The 25306-nt window shown below is 41.8% G+C and overlaps 1 protein-coding gene across 1 annotated transcript in view; it reads right to left on the bottom strand.

Moving 5' to 3' along the window:
- Nucleotides 1-1695: 1695 nt before the first annotated feature.
- The window catches only part of ARHGEF26 (Rho guanine nucleotide exchange factor 26), a 117451-nt gene continuing 93840 nt past the window's right edge, over nt 1696-25306 (bottom strand). Inside the window, exons 12-15 of the mRNA XM_019731993.3 lie at nt 17196-17405; nt 5773-5840; nt 4369-4473; nt 1696-3881 (exon numbers count right to left, since the gene is read on the bottom strand). Of these exons, the coding sequence (XP_019587552.3) occupies nt 3739-3881; nt 4369-4473; nt 5773-5840; nt 17196-17405 (526 nt within the window). The 3' untranslated portion in view covers nt 1696-3738. The remainder of the gene's footprint in view (nt 3882-4368; nt 4474-5772; nt 5841-17195; nt 17406-25306) is intronic.

Raw genomic sequence — 25306 nt, 5'->3', positions numbered from 1 at the left:
TACCTTGTATCTTTGACCGTTTTATCTAATATTGACACGGCTACCTGCAGTGAATGTTGTGATGTTCTGCCTAGATCCTCCCTCAGGACTGACAGGCTTCCTCCCTGAGCACTGGAAGTGCTACCAGATGTCAGCTTCACCCATCAGCCCTCTTCAGGAATTGTCCTCAGCTGAAGGGAGTCGCCTTACCCAAGGCCACTTCCTCTCTCTGGGGACAGTGTACATCCTATGACTGGCCAGAGCAGGGCTATGAAGATGCAGTCCCTTTACCAAAGCTCCCTCTCCCTCTCCTCTGGGGCTTCAGTTCAATTCTTGCGTCCTCCATCTCTCTTCTCTCCGTGCTTCCTTGTAGGTTTCTTCTAGCCTCTCTTCCAGTTCACTGATATCTTTAACAATCTAATCTGATGTTAAACGCAGGTCTATAAGTTCTAGTTGTTTTTATCTGTCACTTCTTGTAGTTGGTAGTTCTGTGTTGAATTTTAAAATTTGGCTATTTCTCTCCAGAAATATAGCTACCAGTATTACCATTATTCTATTGCCTCTATCTAATGATTTCAGTATCTAGGGTCCCTGTGAGTTTGTCAGTTTTTTTCTGTGATTTTTTTTTTTTTTTTTTTTGGGGGGGGGCTGAACCTTTGATAATTCGTTTTTGGAAGTAACTGAGAACTAAGATGACGCTAGCTTCTTCCAGAACAAGGTTTTATTTCCTGTCAGGCCCTTAGTACTGTATTATGGCTGTATTTTAACTGCAAGGGATGCTAGCAAACAAGTATCTAGCATTTTAGTTTTATGTCAGGTGTAGTAGGCAGAATTCTCTGCTCCCGTGGTGTTGGTCCTGTGATTATGTGCCATAGCACGGCAAAGGAACTGTGCACATCTAATTATGACCCCCAAACAGTTGATTTTGAGTTACTCACAAAGGAGATTATCCTGTGGGTCTAATATAATTACATGAGTTTTTTAAAAGCAGAGTTGTTTTTTCTTTTTCCAGCTGGTAGCATAAGGAGTCAGAAATATTCCAAGTGGGCGAAGGATTCAACATGCTACTGCTGCCTTAAAGAGGGAAGAAGCCACATGACAAGAAATGTGAACAGTCACTGGAAGCTGTATCGCCCCGTCCCCACTGGCGGCCAGGAAAGCCACGGGTCTCAGCCCTGTAATCACAAAGAACTGAGTTCTGTGAATAGCAGGTAAGACTGGAAAGAAGACACCCAGCACCAGTTCAGAAAGCAGCCAGCCAGCATTTTGGTTTCAGCCTGTGAGACTCTAAGCAGAAAACTCGACTTCTGACAGAAGTAGGAGAAAAAAAAAATAGAGAAGTCATTCTTGGCCTCCAACAAGATTCACAAGGTGGTGAAATCTCACAAGCACCAAGGTTCAGATACCGCATGGCCAAAATGAAAAAGATACACTCCAGGGATCAAGAGCAGTTAGGGAACTAGGGACTATTTAAGATAAGCTATGTGGTCATGCAGTTTTGTGGCAACTATGAGGAGAAACAGAAAGGCTCAGCTCTTAAAAATGCTCCAGCCTTCCAGGGCAGCGGATGGCAACATGTACCCAAAGAAGAAAGGCCAGTGCCCCCTGTGTTAGCTACAGGGACCTTTTGAGTAGAACTGTGGCCAAGAATTCAGCAAACTGTATACTTAAGCGAATACCTCCTGCAATAAATTAAATCACATCAGCACAAAAAAGTATATACAAAATCTTTATAAATTCACATATTTTGCCAAAAGTATACTAGCAGTCTCAATTCACTGGGACAAAAATGAGTACTTGTGTTCTCCACAGGTCACTGAATGATACTGTACAATTCAGAGAAGCTAGTCAAAGAAACTGAACTAGGTTGGAAAACAATACTGTGGCATGTAAAAATGACAATTCACGGTTGAACTTAACCATGTGAATCTGTTAAATACCTGCCGTAAAACAACTCTTTATCCACTAACGGCATTAACCTGCTTGCTAAATAAGGCTTTGATTTATAAGATGCACACATTTCCAAAACCGTTTAACATCTCTACTTATAAATTAATTCACAGGATTCGTATAGTTGCTTTGTAGCTTCAACTGGGTGTTAGCAAAAATAAAACAAAATGATCCCTTTGCAAAGCAACAAATTTACCTTCCTTCCTAAATAAAAAAACATCACATTAGATTAGATTACAACTTGTTAGCTTCTCCTCCACAAAGCCTGTGACACAAAAGAGGAGACAGACTTCTTGATTTACCAGGTGGAAAAATCTCTCGCTGTGGCCCACTGCTGTTACTTCATTGACGGACTGCTTGGGACCTCAGGGAACTCAGGGCCTAGCATGTATTTTGCACCCAGAAATGTATGCATAGGGAAGAAGAGCAATCCAGAGGCGAGAAAGCCCAGGGTGCCCCACCGTGGCTCACTGTTGAGATGGCAGGATACAGGGCGTGTGAGCTAAGCATATTTACCTCTGTACTACTAGGTTTCCGCAACTTGACTCAATTTAGGGAACTGGTAGGCAGACAGTAGCTGGGACATGTCACACAAAGATCTGAGTCTTGAATAACGCGTATCCTTTGCCAGGTTTAACCCTTTGTGGAAGAGAATGGAATAGAGAGGGAACATAGCTGCCAGTAAAAATCACTTCACCCCCTCTGTCTTCTAAACCCTCATTTCCTGTTTACGAAACATACTTTAAAAATGACTTTTCTCTCTTCTTGCACTAGTGGAAATCGTTCTGCAGAAATCTACAGTAAAGAGAGACTCCAAATCCAGCAAACGAGGCCTTCAGCGCAAAATAAAATGGGCTCCCATCAAAGTCAAAATGTTATGTTTCAATTAAGTACCATGCTGGCTTTTTGATACCTTGTAAGACGTAATTTTATCTTCTTTGAGACAGTTAAAGTGTGTTTCAGTCCATTTCCCAGGGAATGGGACTAGGAATAGTCAAAAACCTTGCATTATTGAAGGCAAAGCAGCCTCACGTCAGTTTATCAGCTCATTTGGGCTTATTTTTAAATATAGGACCCCTGTCCTATAGTCAAGATTTTCTCACACATGTGAAGCATCTAAATTCTATATTGTTAGAGTAGCTTAGGTTGTAATAGACTACTTACCTAAGACAAACACTGGGTGAGATGGACTGTCTTTTTTTAATTAAGGCTCCTTCCCTTCTGTTGAGGAAAGAGGTGGCAAAGATTCAAGTGACCATTTCCCTTTCTTGGGAATAGGTTTAGAAAAACTTAGCTCATCAGTTCCTTTTCAAATCAACATAGCATTATAATCAGATCTGTAATACAAGAGGCAGAAAAATATTTATAAAACTGGGCATTCCTTAAAGATACAAAACCTTGCTAATACGAGGAAAACCGTATACAGGAGATGTTTAAAGAGGGATAGTATGTTCTTGGTTAAGTGAGGATAGGGAAAATCAGGCTACAGCATCTTCCATGCTTTTCTTTATGTCAGACATGGTGCAGCTAGAAGGAGCTGAGGCCGCCGGATCCCTGAGGTGGACGGCTCAGCTATTCTGTTTGCCTAGAGGTTTGCAAGAAGGTTGTGGAACACAAACTGAGCTTTGTGAACTAACTATCCAGTAGCTGTTCTCCTGAGAGAACATAACTACCTGGCAAGCTTAAAGGCAAATGTTTTCATTCTTTTAATTCAATAGGCTGTGTTAAAATGAACAAAACCAGCCCAGAACCAACCAGCCCACCATGATGTAGTGCAAATCGCGCAGTAACAAAAGGCCATCAGAGAGGCTACACGTTGGTCTCCAGTCCTAGCAAACGTCCCATTCTCTCCACATTCTTATCAATTGTAGCTTGACAGGTTATCTCCTTGGCACATTCCATAGGAAACCAGCCCCTCTCTCCATCTCGCAGTCTTTCCCCTTCATACCAGCCTGCAAAGAAAAACAGGATCCTCATGAAGCATTTGGATGAGTCTTGACCACGCTCGGCTCCGGGGAGGATATTGGGTACCACAGATAATGAAAGGTGAGGAGAGAGGTGGAACAGAGGGCAAGGTTTCAAGGGAGAATGAGTGACATACCAGAGGCAGAACATGATCAGAGGCCCTGAAGTGAGGCAGCCGAGAGAGTGCATGAGCCTGGCTGAGCTGTGGAAGGAAGAACCTCTGGAAATGAGAACTAGGTCACTGGGGGGAGCTGAGAAGGGAGGCTTTGCATGGTTCCTTTTGAATAACAAACCATGTGACTGCATCCCTATTCAAAAACATGTAAAAGCAATAAAGTGTAGATAGCGGAGAGGCACGTGCATAAGAAAACCGAAGGGATGTGGAAAATGAACATTAATAACAAAAAGGAGACTTCTTGGTTCTTCACACTGAATGCTAGACCACCAGTGTCCCGTAAGCACACTTCCACTCACCATCACTGACACGTTGATAAATGAGAACCACATCTGCCACCTGCAGGGAGAGTTCATCTGGCTGCTTGGCAGTAAATGATCTAATGATTTCCACCTGGGTTAGTGCTGCGGAGGAAAGGGGACATACTGAGCTTCCAGTAGCAAACGAAAAACAAAACAGGTACAAATCAATAGTGTACATTTACTCAGTCTTTCTGTGCAATTCAGGGCCAGCATTGATCCAAACAAGTCAGGCTTCTATCAAGAAGCAGAAAATCTTTTCCAAGAACTCTCTTACTCGGCTCAGAGCTTTAGAATTTTAGCAGCTCAAAATCGAAAGGCCTTTTATAATGTATGGACTCCCTCAATAAAAGCCTTGAGAAGGAGTCATTAGTTATGTCACATCATGGAGCAGAAAACAGCCATTGTGCATTGGGGAAACCAAGGCAAGCAGACAGATAATGTGCCAAGGGCATGCAACTGGTGATCAAATCCGTTATATATCCAGTTCTCCAGGCTCTCATCCGGCATGCTGCCCCAGCCCATCAGAAGCAGCACGTGGAGGCTGCGGAAGAAGCTTAGAAATAAAGAGATCTGTACCCAAAAGTTAGGGAACATGTCAGGGTTTTCCCAAAATGCTAACTCATAATAAAACAATTAACTTCGGGGATTTCGTAATGACTGACGTGACTTCAAAAAACTTGATTCTCGGGAACTTTCACACCAATCACTTTAGCTTTGGCTCTAAGCTGAAAGCTATAATTTTTGCTCTAGGATAAGCAGTTTTGCTGCCCTAATTCTTTGAATTTGACCTTCCAGCTAGAATCAGCCAGAGAAGCATATCATCAAAGATAAGGAGCCAATAATCCCATGATACCACCCTGTACCACCCCAGCTCCTAGCTCTCTAGAAGAATGAAATACATATTTTGTTACTATTGTCACTTTAATAAAAAAAAAGGTCAAAGGGAGTGGTTATATTCTTTAAGGTTAAAAATGCATTTCAGCTTAGATTCAGTCAGTATGGAGAAGGCTTAAATATGCAGCTAATGACCATTAATTTGCATCAGAGCTTTACAGTTCAAGCAGGGCTTTCAATGTATATTATTTAACTTCATCCTCCTGATAACCCTGTGTTGTACATATAATGATGCACCTGACTTGCAGATTAAACAGGCTCAAGAAGGAAATGCGACAATTCCCCATGTGTATACAACAAAGACCTGCACCTGGAATTTGAATTCAGACCCCTTGACTTCCAAAGCAGGGCTCACCCAGTTCTGATGTAGAGCGGCAGGAGGGAAATCTTGGGGGAAATTTATAAAGCAGGGAGTGTGGTGATAACCATTAAGACGGCAGCGACCAGCAGAGGGCAGAACCCCTCCGCGTTCCACCTTCCAGAGCAGACAGCTCCAGATGTACTTACAGGTTCGGTCCGGGGGCAGCTTCCCACTGCTGTGTCCCAGCGCGGTTATCCAGCGGGCTCGATCACTCCTAAACACAGAGGGCATATCCGGTTGAGAGATTCAAGGTGTTTAGACACAGCATGAAGAATGTTCTAGAATGAAAAGCCATTTCCAAAACACAGGGAAGACATTCTCTATAGAGGTATGGGGCTGGCCTTCAAAACAAGGGTAAGAAATTAAATGATAATCTGGGAAATCGAAAATAGGCCGAAAACTAGTCATTGTCAAAAGATACGGAATGAATATGGCTAGTTATTCAGTGGAACTTCTTACATGACAGTTAAACATTTAATAAAGAGCTGATTACACTAACACATTGTAATCTCCAAAAGATGTTTTAGTACACTTAGAATCTAATGTTTAATATTTCAAAAAATTCAATTTTATTGTAAAAATCTTCATCAGTCTCTCTCCACTCCCTCTCTTTCCCCTCCCCACCCCCAAACTATTTTGGAAAAGATGAGAAACGACATATTTAAAGTTGTTTTGTTCCCCATACAACTAATATTGCCAAATATGAGCCTTATTGAAATAGAAATTCTTTGACCTTTTTTAGACTGTTCTCAAATGCTTAAAATGGTTTAATGAGTACAGCCAAAAATAATTCTTTAAGGAAAAAAAAAAGACATTTTATACAATATGAAGCTATAGTTACATGGAACAAAGTAATAACTAAAGGATCAAAAGTTTCAGACAAGCAAGCACTACTCCATAATACAATCACCTTCAGTTTTGACTTGGAAAGTCAAATATTAGGATTGCAATTAAGTGAACCACACACACACCCATGCATACTTTGAGTTCTCTTAAGAAGCATTTATTAAACCCATATTACCTGGCAGATACAAGCACTTGATATCCATCATTTCATGTAATTCTCCCAAAAGCCTGTGAGAAGAATGAGAATACTACACAGAATTCCCAACATCTGCCAGTCTAACCAACTTTTATTAGGCCCCTCTCCCTTCTTACGAAGGGATGCTTTTATGCCCAGTACTTGAACATTTTTCTCCATCAGAGCCTGCACCTAAAAGATGCTTCCCACTGTCACCCCACCATCACCCCCATTTATCTCTATCCTTCCATGCAAACAGAGCAGACTTGTTACAGCCCTGGAATATGTCATGCTGTCCCACACCCTTTCCTCTTTGCTCTTCACACTCTCAAATATGACCTTCCCTCTGTTTTTACTTAGCTAGGCCCACTCATCATCACTAATTTTCAACTGAAGAACATACTTAAAACACAGCACTGATCTTAACGTGTATACAGCTCTGTGAGTGTTTACTTAGGTATATCCATGTATACATGCTGCCGGGTCAAGGGTTTCCCTTTTGCCAAGAGGTTCCCTTTTGTCCCTTTCCAATCAATCACCTCCCACAAAGGTAGCTACTGATGTGATTTCCATCACCATAGACTACTTTTGCCTATCCTGTCCTTTCTGATAGTGGAATTCTATAGTGTGTCCACTTTTGTATCCGGCTTCTTTGGTTCAACATATCCACTCCACACTGAAAATATCAGCCTCACCTCCTCCAGGTGCTTCCTGATGCGTGAACCCACACTTCTGTCCCATCCCACTCTGACACACCTCTTCCGACACACCGCTCTGCACAGCTCTTTCACACTCCGGGCCAACAGTAAGCCTCATGAAGGCAGGCATCTTGTACCCTGTTTCCCCGAAAATAAGACCTAGCCAGACAATCAGCTCTAATGCGTCTTTTGGAGCAAAAATGAGACCTGGTATTGTATTATATTAATTAATATATTACATTATATATTATATTATATATTTATTATATTATATTATATTATACCCGGTCTTATAGTAAAATAAGACGGGGTCTTATATTAATTTTTGCTCCAAAAGACGCATAGAGCTGATTGTCCGGCTAGGTCTTATTTTCGGGGAAACACGGTATTTATAAGGTTCACTGCATTATCGCCAGTGTCTCTTACCAGGACATCACTCCCAAGAAGGCAAGAATTGGGTCTTGTTCTTAACACTTATGGAGCACTCATGTGTCAGGTGCGGTACTTTTTTTTCTATTTTGCAAGTATCATCTAATCCAATCTTTCCAACAATCTGGGAAGAAGACAGTACCATAATAATTTCCGTTTTTCCAGAGGACAAAGCTGAAGTCTGGAGTGTTAAGTGCCTGCTCACAGTAAAACGGCCAAGTGGTGCAGTCAGTATGTAAAGCCGAGAGGTGATGTCCCCAAGCAGGTGCTTACAAAATAGTGAGGGAAGGCAGGAGGCGTGGAAACTGCAGTGTGCAGAAAAACAGACTTCTTTTTCAAAGAATGAGGCTGGGCCTGGGCACGCTGGTGTGCCAAGGAGCAATACGCACAATTTACACGAGAACTGATGATACTGTCTTGCCTTTAAAAACTTTGTCTCTCCCTAATACAGAACAACAAAGGGTGTTAGGATGGTTTTATCAGGAACAAGTAAAGCACAACTTCCTTTAAAACAATCCCAAGCAAATACTCAAATATTTGATATCATCTCTTTGTTGGGTAAGATCTATTTTTTTTAACTCAGGCTCAACTGGAATTTGCCAAGTATAAAGGCAACTGAAAACGAAAAATCATCTTACGGATGGAAGAGCTTTTCCCCAAGAGAAATCTAAGATGACCCATTTGTGTCTGTCTATACCCAAACAAGTCAGACTCACTCGTCTTTGGCTTCCCATGCATCTCTCCACAGGCCTCACTGCTGTCTGCAGCCATTCATTGTAAGATTTCCCCAGCCTGGCCCTTGTCTGGCATCGAGTGGCCAGTTTCAGCGGCGGCTTCACCCTGCAGCCAGTTTCCAGAAGTCCAGATGAAATCTTTCCCTCCTGTGGCAAGCTGCCTGGATGCTAATGGCATCCCTTAGACACGGCGGCCCCTCACAGGGACTCCAGAGGACAGAACAAGACACTCCTTGTTGCCTCGCTAAAAGGAGCCCCTTCTTGAAATGGCTTCAATTGAGTCAGAGGCTGTCAAAGCCGCACGACTTCCCCGGGGGCTTCCAAGAGCCCTGCCAAGGAGCTCCCTCCCATCAGCAAGCAGAAAGCATTGCATCTCTAAAGCAGGGAGGAGACTCGATATGAGAAGGAATTCAAGAACAAGAATAAACCAGGCCACAGACATACCCATTCTTAAACTTAGATATAAAGTCCAGGGCTCACTCCAGACAGCTATGTTCTCCAGGGACATTATGAAACAATCGACATGAAGTCACAATCTCCCCCATACCCAGTTCATAGAATGTTTTTCCCTTTGTCCAAACAAAGTGATAGAATACACAGGGCTGCAGTAATGTCGACCTGGGCATATCAACTTCTAAGACTCCACTGGCCACTCCTTTCTTCCGCGTTCACTGAGCACCTGCCTGGGCAGGGGCCCTGTGCGAGTCTGAGGCTGCAAAGTGAGCAAAACAGGATTTCTTGCTCTTCACAGCCCTCAGTGTGAAGGAGCAGACAGAGCAGAAAACAAACACGCTGCATGCGACGTGCTGGGATAAAGTGCCCTACACAAAACACGGGGAGAAAGACTGGGCTGAGAAGAGACTCTTTTCACATAAATATCTTAAAAGCATAACCCCCAAGTTCTCTGTGCATAGCATGAAATGCTGCATCGACAGCTCCCTATACAGGACCTACCTGTGGTAAACACCTTGCTCTGCCTCTCATGTAATTAATTAAGCATAGTAGGTTTCAACTTAATTGCACGAAGGTCAGAGATACAGCAAAGCTGGACTCTTCACTGAATAGCAGGCATTTGCTAGAAAAGAGAGATACCTACTGAGAAAGTGGAACGCGAACTTTGAACAGAGCAGGGTGGTGGATGAGAATGGAATGGAAAGCCCACTGAGGACTTCATCACTGACGGAATCTTCCTGATGTTTCAGTAGAAGCCAAGAGACCTCAGCTGCTGTCTAACCTGCCTTGTATCCTTCTTACAGTGGCATTTGGTCGCCTACCTTTTGTGTTTCTTCTCACAGCCTACAAATTCACCTGTATTCCTTTTGAAACTCCTATCCCCATGGCCTTGGGGGAAAAGTCTCCCAAGCCTTCACAAGGAGCAGGATGTGGGGAGGATGTTTTGGTTCCTTCTCTCACACACTCAAAGAGATGAGTTCAATAAACTGATCCATGGAAGAAAGCCCACAGGGTTAAGAAATGTCATCATGAATGCTGTGTGACAAAGCCTGAGAAAGCTGGACACCAGCTCAACTTACCTACTTTACAAAATCTGACCAAAGCAAAATAATTATCGTAGCCCACTAAAAGAGTTCTCAAATTTAGACTTTGTGGCATGTAATAAAGGTAAATCAATCATTTCTTATTTATCATATTAAGTAGCTCTTGAGACCTCATCTGGTTCAGAATCCTGGAGTTAACCTAACGTGGGTCAATTATCTGTTTCCTTGATAATAAAAGACCCATACCATCACCTGTCCTCCTGTTTTATCGGGGTCAGTGGTGAGGATTACACAAGACGAAGTATTCTGACAGGCTCTGTAAAATGTACAAGCCCATTACTGGGCATAGATTCCAGATTGAATGAGGGAAACACACTACAACTTGTAATAAACACATTTTTCCATATAAATTGTCATCTTGATATTGTGGGTTTTTCTTAAAGGATGAAGTAAACGAGTATGTCAGACATACTAGTTACAATTTTATTCCATCCCATTTACTTCCTGCTGTGAATTAAATCATTAACAGAAGCAGGAAGAGCGCAAAAGACTCCCTGCAAACAATGCCCCTTTATCAGGAGGCCCAGGAATTGCTTTGTCTGAATGGCTGACAGGACCAACCACATTCATTAGGCTTGTAGTTCCTTCTGTGAGAGAGAAACTTTGAGAAGAATCTTTGATTACACTTTAAGGTGATTATATCCTATAGCTAAATATAATGGGTGAAGAAAGTTTGCATTCATCACTGGACCTGTCCTGATGTCCCATCACTGCATACACCGGACCGAAATGCTATCCAAATTCCACTGTGAATGCGGGATGCCAAGGACGCCACTTGCCGTGGCCTCTGGTCGGTGCCAGCTGCAGCTGTCTGTGCTTCATTTTAATGAAGGCAGACAAAGGGGGCTCTCTGGCTCCCACATTCCTCTTGAAAGACCCGGAGGGAAAAGAAATGACAGTGGTAAAACATTCTTCCTTTGTCCTTTTATATAAAAGGGTAAGCTTTTGTATTTTTCACAGACTACTGTCTCACTAACAATACAATGACTTAAGATCTTTAACAGGCAAACTGATATAACAGAATATACATGGCTTCAATGTATATTCTTAAAAACAGTTGAAGCACATCCTAATAGCAAACGTTGAAAAACAAGTGGAACTTGGAGAAAACATACTCCAGCAGCACAAAAAGGATGGTAGAGATTGACAGAGAGGCCGTATTTCCCTACATGTAGCTACTACTCTACCTTGCCTTGGATATAGAAAAGCTAAGTATATTATTAGTTATGGATCAATTCCAAAAATATTTATTGGGAACTTGCTATGTACAAAGTGAGACGAGGACAAAACCAGAGCTGAGTGTGGGAATTAGTAATAAAACCATGAGGCACTGACCGGACAGAAGGATGCTATTGGGTGGTTCCAAAAGTAAGCGATACATGGGTTGTTCTAGGAAGGAGGTGGTGGGACAGAAATGTGTGGAAAGTTGCAGTAGACTTTTGTACAGGAAGAACTGACCGATGATGGATGTGTTCAGACCTAGAAACATCAGAAATGAAACCAAGTCTCCAGACTGGACAACGCAAGTTGGTGTCGATGGCACCATTTGCAGAAATGTGCTTGTTAGGGAGGCAGTGGGTAGCAGTGATGACTGGCTTTAGACAGTCTGCACGTCTGAAGGGAAGGCGAAGAGGAGTGGTTAGACGTGGCAGGAAAACTAAGTGAGCACAGGTAACAGGTTGAGACAGAAGTTCAAAAAGGGGTTAGCACGAGAGCTGAGGGTCAACAACAGCCGAAGATGTTAGAGGTAAAGAAAGAGGAAGACTTGGCTGCTGGATGTGGAAACTTTGAAGTCACTGCTAATCTTTTGATTAGTGCCCTCAACAGGGCGGCAGAAGAAGCCATACTGAACATGGCTAAGGAGCAACTTGATATACGGTGACAAAAATCCAGAACGTCATCGACTCCTTTCATTCATTGTCACCCCAACTCATCCAGTCCACGAGTCGGTCCTGTCGTCCCTGCCTCCAAAGTATACTGTTTCCATCTCCTTTCATATACCACCGCCCAAGCCACCACCAGAATTCCCCGTCCTTACTCCAGCGTGGCCCTAACTGTTCTCCCCATGGAAACTTCTGCCTCCACTCCAGTCTTCCAGGGAACTCCTGACTATGGCTGATAAGGCTCTAGGTCAGTGCTTCTCAAGACATCTGTGGTGAAGAAACGGTCTTCATCATCCAAATCCACCGTGAACCAAGCAGTCTCAGAAATCCAATAAAAATAAAATCCTGGTAAAACAATCCCATGCTTTGATGCTACACAAAGGTCACATTACTGTAAGCTTACAACTGCTTCCCTCGTGCCAGGCTGGTAACGGTGTGAAGGCTGAAAGCCCACAGACTACCCTGGGACAGCTCTGCTCTGAAACGCGCTGGCCTCTGCTGGCGTCTGGAACACCCATCGTCTCTGGACCACCACCCTCTCCCTGGTTTATTCGCATCTAGCCCCAATCACTGCATTCAAGGCCAAGTGTGACGACGTCCAACACGTTTCCTTAGGAGTTCTGCACTGGCCGTTCCCTTTGCCTAGAACATGCTGGCCGTGCAAACTGCTTCTCGTCACTCAGGGCTCAGTTCAAATGTCACCTCAAAGAAGTCCTCCTGCACCATCTAATTGAGAGAACACATCCCCATGCCCAGCACTCGGCATTCCCTCCAGGTCACGTCAACTGGCTTTGTTGTCTTCATGGCACTTATACATGTTTTTAACTGGATCAAGAAGCAATACTTCCCCACTGTCCCAGCTCATTGCAGGCCATGTGCCCAAGCAGACTGGCAAAAGTTCACTGCCATCCACAGTCACTCTCCTTGAGGGCGGGAAGCACACAGGCATAAGTGGCTCGCTGGGACAGAAGCCCCCAAAGGGCAGGAATGTGGTCTCTGTACTATGCATCCTGGCACTTAGAATAGCGCCTGAAAGGGCGCAGGTGCCCAATAAAAAGCACTGTTAATAGGGAGAAATGAAGAAGAACTTCTCTTGAGAAGTTCAGCTGTAACGGGAAGGAGAGATCCAGGGGTAGGTGGGGTTGAGGGTACTACAGTGGAGGATGGATGGGCGAGACAGAAAACATGAGAAAAATGAACTAACCAGCGTGGCACACACAGCAAGCACTCGTGATTCCTGGGGACAAGATGGGCCCTGAGAGGCTTGCTGGTAGAGGAAAGAGCGTGGGCCCAGAGAAATGGGACCCTGGGTAATTCGAGGAAGTCTGATGAGGGCATTCCAGGCAGTGGGAAACTCACAGGCAAAGGAACCAAAAGAGGTAGTTATAAGTGGCAAATAATTTTGGGGATACAATATCTAGTTGGCATTCTATTATAAAATATTTCACACCATATGATACCCTAAATTTACCATCTGAGTTTCTACAAACTATTTCCTTTTTAGAGTCTATGGACTTAAAATCCACATTTTAGTAGTTTCTCACGTTTACTAGCAACTGGTTTCCTAGTTTCCCTTTCAAATCCAGAACGGGACCAACTGAGGCAGCAAGATCGGGGAAGAACTGTCTATGGGTTGGTGGATTCTCAGTAACAAGATTAAACTTTGTTGCTAGGAAAAGAAACACTGGATTCAGAGCCCCAGGGTCTAGTCCCAGCTTTGGCAACAACTCACTTCCTGTGCAACATCAGGTAAATCACCTCACCTTTGTGAGTCTCATTTTATGTCGGCGGGGGGTGGGGGGGAAGGAGTTGGACTAGAGATCTATTATATAATCAGGGTCACCGTATTATTTCCTGGGGAAACGGGATTTACGATCACCTTACTCAGATGCTCCCTTCAGCTCTGAGGTTTTATGCTTCCCTAGAAACAGCCATGGGGTCCCTTCTTCGGGCTCTATACCTGGCTCCGTGCCTGGGACATCCCAGATGCTCACCAAGTGTGTGCCCCATTTCCTTTGCGTGAGCTTTTCCGCATTCTTTGTCATCAAAGCGATCGATCTGTTCTGCCACAATGTCACTGTCGCGATTTTGGAGTTGTCCTTGTACCAAACAGCTGTACCCTGTCTACTGCTGATTTTATATTTTGTGTATTCCCAGGTGGCCTCTACTAAAAATAGCTTTTCAAAGAAGGCAAATATTTAAGTATGAACCCCATTCTTTTTCAAACCAAAGAATGAGCAACCAAAGGATATACATAGACTGGTGTGACATTCTGCAATTAGTCAAGGACAGCATGGCGGTGAAAACCTTGTTTTCTTCACTAGATTGCTAACGAACCATATTAACTACATATAAAAGAGAGAAAACCTACAAAACATGTATTTACCCATGCATTTTGCGTTCTACATAGACCAAAACTCTGACTGCTCAAAACCAGATAGACCAGTGACGATCTGCACATTTCCCAACACGGCATATAACAATTTGCTAGACTTTTAAACAGCCAATTGTGTGTTAAAGGAAAGTGCATCTTGGCTATATTTTCTTTCAATATCAATGCTATTTTAGGCCTGGTGTGCTTAAAAGTATTTGCCCAGTTATTTCCTTTTCACTGTAACTGAGATGGTGGTAGGGGAGAATGAGGGAATCACTCCTTCTGTCCGTGCCCAAGGAGACATCTGCCCCCCTGCCCCTTATGGAATGTTCTCTTGCTATTAATTAAGGAACTGCAAATATGAGTCATACCCATGGGGTTACGGGTGACATAACTAGACATTCTGAAAACATTTCTAACTGAGGAACATCCATTAAGCCCATGGCAAGACTGAAAAGCAGGCGGGTAGAACAAATGCTACCGAGTGTCCCAGGAAAGGATGTTGCCTTGGTGAAGAAAGGACTGGGCAGGTCGGCTTAATTCTTACTCTTTTCAAGTAATCTCAGACACAAGTGGTGCGGATTACATCAACTATGAATAAGACAGTCAGGAAGAGCTCTGCTGATATGTTGGCAAGGTCTGAATAAGAAGCAAACAATGCTTATAAACACAGAGAAAAGGAAAACACAAAGCAAAACCAACTGCACTTTCACCCTTATGAACTGAAAATGACGAAAGAAAATCTCTAGTTTCTGAGAATTTTCTGGAACATCTGGACAGCACTAATCTCCGAAGTGTTTAAACTTTTTCATCCTTAAAGTCATAGAAAATCCAAAGCTCAGACATAGCAACTTCTCAACAAGGGGTTTGATCACTTTTAGAGTTGAAGAAATGCCTTCCTGGGCCTTGGTCTTGGGTGTGTCTCCTGCTGGTGTGTCACCTGCACACACGGGCAAGCACCACACCCACCCAAAGTCCCCTCTCCAGAGGGGCAAACACAGAGGGGCAGGCTTGGGAACGTGTCCGGGCTTCTCAGCCGGTTCACGGGAAGAACTCTGGGATCTTTAGGGAAAGGCGTTGCTTTGTCTTATAAACAAACACGTTGGATGAAGCTCCTTTTCTTATTCATCCCCTCTGTTAACGCTCAGGTGCCTTTGGAATCCTCTATTTTGGCTGTTTTCAACCCTCAAATAGCTTTACATTAACCTATCCTTCCTTGTTTCCTCCAGCTTTTAAAAAGTTATTTCTAGTGCCAAGGGATATAAAATTTTTTCACGTTTTATATGAAACCTTTCTAACTTTAACTCCTCCCCCACTTTTTTTTTTTTTTTTTTAATGTATGTCTCTAATGATCCAGGAACACTGTTAGAATACTCTTAAAAAGTAGAGATATTCGTTGGGTTTACTCTCACTAAGATTTGATAGTCTCCGGATGGTTATTCACCAGCTGCTGATCCATTTTAATTACACCGTCTGGGAACCTTGGAGGTCATGGGTGGGAGATGTGCCCAGGGAGGCAGAGGAGCAAGAATTAGGGAACCTCTCATTTCCTTCCGCGGACCCATTTTCTCACCCAACATAATACCTGCCTATAATAATAGTTCTAAGAGCAGGTTTCCAGTGTCCAAACAAATAAATTGGTCAAGTATCTCTAAATGGACCAAATCACAAAGCTGGACGTGAAAATTCTGCCCCCTTCCTTTCATCCAGTGGGAGGAGGGAATGCACACTAATAGCTCGCAGAACTGCAGGCGCAAACACGATGACTCTTTAGCGTCTGCATAAACTCTGGATGGGAAAGAGGATTTGTCAGTACATTTCTCCAAACTGAGTATCTCTTTGGACAGAACTCACTGAGCTTTTTGCTGTCTGCTTGAAGATAGGTGATTGAGAAATTACCTCAGTTCCATTATCTAAGAACACTTATGGCCTAGCCTCAAACTACCAATTAAGTCATATTACTAGGGCTCACGCATCATATCTTTTATCAACGATTAAAATAAAATAATTGTCAAGCCACTCTCTGAATATAAAATTACATCACCTAAAATACAGTAGTCCCCCCCTTATCTGCAGTTTCGCTTTCTGTGGTTTCACTTACCTGTGGTCAACAGAAGTCTGAAAATATTAAACAGAAAATTCCAAAACTAAACCATGCATAAATTTTAAATTGCTCGTCATTCTGAAGAGCGTGAAGTAACCTCACCCAGTTCCACCTGGTCCCACCCTGGATGTGAATCATCCCTTTCACGTCCAGTAACTATCATCAGAAAGTCAATGTCTCAATGCCTACGTCACTCACCTCATGTCATCTCATTATACAGGCACTGTACCATCTCACAGGTCACAAGAAAAAGGATGAATGCAGTACAGTAAGATATTTTGAGAGAGAGAGACCCCATTCACATAATTTTAATGACGGTAAACTGTTATGACTGTTCTATTTTATCATTAGTTATTGTTCTTACTCTCTTACTGTGCCTAATTTGTAAATTAAACTTTATCATAGGTATGTATGTATAGGAAAAAACATAGTATATACAGGGTTTAATACTATCTGTGGTTGCAGGATAGTATCCACTGGGGGTCTTGAAACATATCCCACTTGGATAAGGGGGAACTGCTGTACAACGCACCCATCAGGATTCATGGAGACAAAACTAATATCCATCTCTCAAGACACTGAAAGGATCACAATGAAAAGCCGAGATCTATATAAAGCAGCTAGACCCAGGGCTTGGCACATAATAGGTATTCAACAAAAAACAGTAAATAGCTACTGTGTACTGTTTCTAGGGAGTCTGTAGACCGAGGGCAATTAGGTATGGAAAACTGATACCAGTATTCTGAGACCCTCTCCCTGTACATACTTACTGTGTTTCAGCCCCCAGTAGCATTTCCACTTTCTCGTTCGCATGGTTACTAAGGACCGTCAGCCTAAAGAGGTGACTGGCAGAGCTCTGTCGTGAATAAAGCATCGTGGAGCTGTTCTTCCCTGGAGAAGAAGTGACCTCTTCATTGTCACAAGACTCCACCAATAGCTGATCTCTTAAGGAATAATCATTGACGTTATAACTTTCTTCACTATAAAGAAAGAGGAAAAGAACATGTCAATAATTCAGTGGATAAGACTGTGACATCGTCACTTTTCAAGTCACAGTTTGAGGGGTGATGGCCGGGGAGAGAGGGAAGCACAAGGAAAGAATGATTTATTTTAAAGTATGAATTGGAATCTGTAATTGTAGCTACTGATCATGAATCAATATAACCCCCCAAATTAAACCTATTCATTTCTATTTTTCTGTGATATACTAAATTGTATAAAAGCAATGTTTAAAACAGTAAGTAAGACACGCATGCATCATGGTAACGCTCAAATAAGTGGACATCCCCCCAGTCTTACCTCCATCTGCAGGAGGAGGTGGGAATCCCAAATGTACCCATGCTCTGGGTAACAAGGCCTTACTCCCAGCCTCCAAACCACCAGGCACAGCAGGGAAGAAGAGCCCCTGAGGTCTGCTTGCTTCTGGCACGACGCCCAACCCATCCTTCTCTTCAACACGCACAGCCTTACCACCTGCTTCAGAAACCACAAGGACTAATCTCTCTCCCCCTGCTTATGCCCAAGATGCCAGTTTTCATCGTTACCCTGGACTCTCCTCCCCTATCACTGTGAACAGAACTAATCTAGTCCCACCTCCCTGAGTTCCTCGCTGGTTCCTGAACCCCTTCCACTGTGTCCTCTGGAAATGCCCATCATTTAGGGAAATCAGCAAAAGTCTTCTAAGTCCTTAGCCTCTTCTCTACACCCTCCCTTTACCTTCTTGCCTTAACAGAAACTTGGCTCTCCCTAGAGAACACTGCCTCACCTGAAGGCTCTCTGCCTGCTTGCTTCTCATTGCTGCTTCCTGACAATGACCACTTCCTCCTCCCAAAAATTCTCAGCTCTGAAGCTCATGCCATCAGTCTCCATCCCCTAATCACAGTCATTTCCAGGTCCAGGGATCACTTCTTATCCTCCCTCATGACTCAGTTGGTGGCTCACTGTCTCTCCCCAACACTACTTCTTTCTTAATTTCTATGTAGCAGATGCTTCCATTACCCTGGCCTCTCAGCTCCTTGATGTCCCCTTCTCAAACGATCTTGTCCTCTGCCCTACTTCAGCCACCCCTCCATCATCATACCACAGACCGTGTGATCACTGTCAACCACAACCTCTCTGTAACCCCAATGTCAATAACCACTCTCTAACCAGCATCGTCTGTCTCTCCGACTCACCTCTTCTAATCAACCCCAATAAATCTTTTTTTTTTTAATTTATTGGGGTGACAATTGTTAGTAAAATTCCATAGATTTCAGGTGTATAATTCTGTATTACATCATCTATAAATCCCATTGTGTGTTCACCACCCAGAGTCAGTTCTCCTTCCATCACCATATATTTGATCCCCCTTACCCTCATCTCCCACCCCCCACCCCCTTACCCTCTGTTAACCACTAAACTATTGTCTGTGTCTAGGAGTTTTTGTTTCTCATTTGTTTGTCTTGTTCTTTTGTTGTTTTTGGTTTATATACCACATATCAGTGAAATCATATGGTTCTCTGCTTTTTCTGTCTGACTTATTTCGCTTAGCATTACACTCTCAAGATCCATCCATGTTGTCACAAATGTTCCTATATCATCTTTTCTTACCGCCGAATAGTATTCCATTGTGTATATATACCACAACTTCGTTATCCATTCATCTATCGAAGGACATTTTGGTTGTTTCCATGTCTTGGCCACCGTAAACAAAGCTGCAATGAACATTGGAGCATGTGTGTCTTTATGTATAAATGTTTTCAGATTTTTGGGGTAGATACCCAGGAGAGGGATTGCTGGGTCATATGGTAATTCTATTTGTAATTTTTTGAGGAACCTCCACACTGCCTTCCATAACGAAACCCCAATAAATCTTTGTTCCACCACCGCCTACAAGACATTGACACTACCACCTTTCCACCAGCCTTAAACCCTTCATGTCTACTCATTCATGCTTATTCAATTATCCAGCTTGGATTTCTTGGTACTCGGGTATAATCACGCCTTGCATACACAGTCATCTCCTTAAAAGACCCCAGCCCTGTTTCAATACAGCTTTCCCTCTATTGTGCATCTGGACCCTTGCAGCTGAACGTGGGAGAGCTCAGTAAATAACTCTTGAATAAATGGATGACTGTGCAATAAATCAGAATATATTTTAGGAACAATATCAGATAACTACTTTAATGATAAACACACGTATGAACTAAGGGGACCTAAGAAAAACGAATAACCCTGTGCCCAGTCAACTATACCAGGAATTTCAGAATAGGCCATTTTGCTCAAGATTTCTTAGAATGTCTTTCATTATGTGGTGGACATCTGCCTGTCAACCACTCCCCTTGTAACTCTCCTTGAAAAACTTGATGATCTTTTCTAAAATTTAGTTTGATAGATTCTCCCCTTGAAAAAAAGAAACCAAACACAGTTATCATATATAAAAGCAAAAACTACCTTATGACCCTAGTCTTTTGTTGCTAGGGTCATAATCTATATTTATTGAAAGTTCACATGGCACGATCATCTCAAAAGACTCCTGAAACTGCCTACAGACCAGCACAGCCACACTGAGGATATACAAAGTATTTCTCATATCAAAATGAGACTTATCAAAGCTCACGAGATTTTTATAGAAAGAGGAAGCAGGATAATAGGCTTTATAAACAAATAAGGTTATCTTTTTAAAAGACCATGTTTACCAGAAACAAAGCAGTCAGTTTTTGGCAGAGCAGAAAAAGTTTTTAATGTTTTTCTAGGTATCTCACATAGAGATTTAATAGCCCAGGACTCAAGATAAAACAAACAAACAAACAAACAACAGCAAAAATAAACAAAAGCAAAACCTCAACAACATCAAAAGCAAGAGAAAAAACAGTTCTCTCTCTTCACCTCTTGTTACTCTTGGTCCAATTCACAAGTTCAAAAAGATGATCTGTTAGTCAAAGACACCCATTTCCGGTGAAAAATAATTGTGCTTCAGAAAGAAAACCCCAAGTACCCTAATGCTGTGCACATGAGGTGGTTATGTGGTGCCCTAAACAGTGACACTGCATAGGTAGTCCCTCTATTTCCAAAGAAATAAAAGGCAAAGAAATGTTATGCTATAAAGCCATCATTCAAGATGACTCAAGTTCCAAAACATCTTCAGCATGAAGTGGTTTCACCCAGTACAATTCCAGATGAGGCATTCACAGGAAACTAAATGTAAACTAATATGAATAAACTACTGACGTCTCTTTTTTCCTCTTAATTTTCAGAGTTCACATTTCCCCCTGTGTCTATCTAAATGTAAACAGTACCAGCAATTGTGTTTCATCCATGCTTTGAATCTTTGTCTTTAGGGTTATTAGAGACAAAAGAAGTAGATAAATGAATAGCATGTTTTCAACTGTTCTCCTAAGTGGTAGCAACTACTATGCCAGTAAGAGCGAGCGTGACCGTTGAGACCGCGTATGCCAGGCTGGATGGTAAACTGCAGCCACCTCATTCATAGCTACGTGAGTTCCCCTCCAGGTGTACATTCCTACACATCTGTACATCCGTCGCATTGAATAGGCCTGAATAAGGAATTTTCCCACTGTTTCAATTTCTGAATCCAAAAATAGGATGCAGGAAATCTGTCTGCCTTTTTTTAAAAAAACAGATTCAATAGCAATCATCCAGTATCATTATTTTATCTAGACCTGTAAACTTCATCACGTAATAAATAACGTATACAACTTCTTCACTACTCTTAATGAATTTAATATTAAAAAAACTTAATTTAGCTCTAGTAAATTATTTATTCTTGTCCACTATTATTCAAACCCAATAAAACAAAAACGAAAAAGTAGCTCACTCTTGCTAGCCTGCTCAATGTTCTTACTCTCTCACACACATACACATTTACACAATCTCATAAAGTAAAGGTTCAAAATACTCATACTTTCCCCTCTCCAAATCTGCTAAATAGTGAATGAAATTCCTTCGCCTAGTATGAATCAGCACCTCTCTCTCTCATGCTGATACCGAAGGAAAAAATATGTGTTAAAATAGGTGCTTACGCAGAAGGCAGACGGGAGAATCTACAGCCAGATGCAGCTATTCCCAACCCTACTTCCCTCCTCTGCTCACCCATGTCCAAGAAGGATAAAGCAGGCTAAGCTGGGCCGGGAAAGAAACCCCTTTCCTGAGGGAAGTTGATGCTAATCAGACTTCCCCATGTTTGTCTCTACCATTTAGCAAACATATGGTTTACATAGTCTCTGAAACAATTTGAATCATGTAATTAGGAAGTTAAATTGCTCAGAAAAAGGCAAATGGAAAAACCACCTTTCCTTGCATGGAGAGGTTTATATGTAGACTTCCTCTGATTGTCTTATATGTGCTCCAAGTTTACCAGCTGCTCATCAAGGCTGTCTGCTTTGTGCAGGCAACGGCTCCTATCAGCTGCAGCAATCAAATCTATATAAGTCTGTTGCTCTGTGGTATAAACAATGAAGGTTCTCCTTGTTGAAACCCATTTAAAGTCCAGTAACCTTTGTTGAGATTCCTGTCTTGTCTTTTTTTTTTTTTTTTTTTTTTAACAAGATAAAGAACTATCAGTAGAGAACAGGATATGGTGGTAAATACATACCACAATTATTCTTCCCTGGGGAAGGCATTCTTTTGTTAAGCAGCTCAGATAGTGTTTGGTTCTACCATACGTGACCAAGTAGCATGGTTTGAAACAATGATACACCTTATTGTGAATAGCGGCGTTCTTAAGAGATTATTATGGAAGCCCTTTTAACTTTCTGTCCCATAAATTTCTAGAAAGGTTGGAATTTTCCATAACAGGTATATATTTATTACTTTTAAATCAGGACAGCATTTGACAACTACATACAACATACATTTTTAAAATACCAAAACTACATATACACTTATGTGGTAGGGAGTGTAGGATGACAAACACCAACTTTAGCACAGGAGTGACTCCGGGAAGCAAGAGGCAGAAGATGGGATCATTGTGGAAAGACTTTACATACACCTGCAGTATTGTATCAGGTTTTTTGCTGTTGTTTTTTAATTTTTTTATTGGGGAATACTGGGGAACAGTGTGTTTCTCCTGGACCCATCTGCTCCAAGTCATTGTCCTTCAATCTAGTTGTGGAGGGTGCAGCTCAGCTCCAAGTCCAGTTGCTGTTTTCAGTCTTTAGTTGCAGGGGGCACAGCCCACCATCCCATGTGGGAATTGAACAGGCAACCTTGTTGAGAGCTTGTGATCTAACCAACTAAGCCATCCGGCCGCCCCCTATATCAGGTTTTTATGTTTATAAAGGAGATGTCTTATAAATATGGCAAAAAAGTTAGTATCTTAAATCTGGATGATAGGTATGTTAGTGTCTGATAATTTTCTGTATGATTGAAATATTTCACAATTCAAGGTAAAAATAAATTAAAAAGTAATAAATGCATAGAAGTGAAAACTACCATAATTCCAGGTGTCTGTGGATGCCTAGGGGTGTAGCTGAAGTGACTACTGGACAATGGAGGTTTTTTTTCCCTATAAACAATTGATTATTTGCAGATGACATCAGTGACTGAAAATGTATTACAAGATGAGAGTAAATTCGGTAAAGTGGTTAGGTTAAAAACAACAGGCGTTCCTATATACAAATGACACTCAAAAACATAACACAAGAAGTAACCTTATTTATAATAGCCACAAAACATATTAAATATTTAGGACTAAATTTAACAAATTTCTGCTCTATGAAGAGAGCCTTCAAATACTGTACCTCAGAAGAAGGCGGGAATAGACAGGAAAGTTGGATATTATAGAAGTATTGATTCTTCCTAAATTAATATATAACTTTAACACAATCCCACCAAAAAATACAAATGGGTGAAGAGGGGGAACAATCAAATTGATTCTAAAATACACACAAAAATATAAACATATAAAAACAGTCAGAAAGGCTGAAAAAGAATGCGAGTGAACCAGCCGTATGACACATTAAAAACATATGAGGGGGAAGAGTTAGATTGGAAAGGCCAGCTTTCCCACAACCCTCTGCTCCTCAGCCCTAACGGGGTGAGTTGTCTCACTTCCACCTTAGCGTTGGCTCTGCAGCTTTATTTTAGAGCCCAAATCTGACAGATGGAAACCCAACCAGCACTTCAAATTCTTCCTTTTGTAAAAGAGTTAAATTAAATTTAAAAGAAAAACATGCTGTCCAGTATTTTCCAAAACAAAATACAATTTTCTGCATATATCGCCAAGATATTGACATTTATTTTATTACCTATTCAGTAGCTCCCGTTGCACAGGTTTTGTACAAAACATTCACACAGCTTCCCTATCTTGAAAAACCTTTGCTTGAATCTGCTGGTGCCAAGACAAATGTCTCTTCAGCTAGCAGCTACCTGTGCCTATCTATCAGTGAAATTGCTCCCCATTGTGGCCCAACACCCCACCAAATCCAATGACCTGGATTTCACCACCATTTCTGGAATCCATAGAATTTGAGGATGTTGAGTATGTGACCTCCTGAAATTCTATCTTCCTCTTCTATGGCTCTGTGACATTTCTAAGTCCTCCTTCCTTCAAGTCCTTCTCCAAGATTCTCTCCTAGACCCTCCTGCTTTTCTCTCGGGGGTTAATAATGACCCTGCCATTCTCCCAGTGTTCTGATCCATACAAGTCCCTGTGGTTTTGTAAGATCAAAGGAGAGTCTTCCTACTTTCCTTCATGCATGAGAATTCTTCCTCTGCAGATTTCAGCGTGTTTCTCTTCCCCACCTGAAAACATGATTTCTAAATCCCCATATCTGATCTTGTGCTTAACTGGAATAAAAAATATTTGACAGTGAAACATTTTTGGGATGGAGAATATTGGACTTCACGGAAACTTATTTTGAGTTCTAAAAGGTCAAAACTCGCACAACCAATGGTAATTTCAGAATTATGCGAACAAATTTTCAGTGAAATAATAAATGACTGTAAAGAAATAAATATTTACTAATAGTTCAAGTACAGACTTGATTTAGAATGTCTATAAAAATCCCAGTTCTATCACTCACTCACTTTGTGATCTTGAGCAAGTTACTGATCCTCTGTTTCCGTTTTCTCATATGTAAACAATACCAATCCCTTTGTATTGTTTTGAGGATAAAATGAGACAATACATTTATTATCTTATTGCATGTAAAGCCCTTATAATCATGCCTGGCTCACAGCCAGTAAAAGTTAGCTATTACTTTTAATTTTCCTTACAGATCATCATGCATTTAAATTCCCTGACACTTTGTTAACAGACTGATAACTACGGGCGCTTTGCAAATGGGCAAGTGGATTTTCCATAATTACAGCTAAATACCTATATCGAAAAAGTGATAATTTGGCAAGTGTTCTGAACAGCAAATCAAGGCATGATATTTATCCAGAAACTGATTTCAAATAGCCTTACTTGCTCAGTTCCTCAAAATAATCCTGAAGTCTAACAAACATGCCACGTGCTTCCTATTTCATTGTCAAGAATATAACAGTGCAGACAAGGACCCCATTCGTTGGTAAGATAAACATCTGTTGTGATTCCTGTCACCAAATAGATGGTCAGTGCCCCACAACAGGACTAGAAAGCCCGAGTCCTGTCACCATGGAGGCACTGAACCCAATGTCCTTGACAGAGAAGATGGGCAGCTCGGAGAGGCTGGTAGCACCTTGCTGAAACTTACTCCCTGGCATAACCAGAACTAAGCAAGAGCTGAAGAACAAGTAGGCTGCTTCTTAAACCGGTAACAAGGTTACTCCAAATTACCGGAGTAATCTACACATTCCAATTTAAGTTTACTTTTACCAACTTCCTTGAGTGAAAGGGAAAAATATACTGAATTCCCTTTTTTCAGCCACAGAGTTATAGTGTCTCCTACTCAATTGT

The sequence above is a fragment of the Rhinolophus sinicus genome, chromosome 17 (assembly GCF_057876585.1).
Source record: "Rhinolophus sinicus isolate RSI-liver-muscle chromosome 17, RSI-T2T, whole genome shotgun sequence".
Classification (NCBI taxonomy): domain Eukaryota; kingdom Metazoa; phylum Chordata; class Mammalia; order Chiroptera; family Rhinolophidae; genus Rhinolophus; species Rhinolophus sinicus.
Note: the sequence above shows the minus strand (reverse complement) of the source record. Positions and strands in the feature narration are given on the sequence as shown.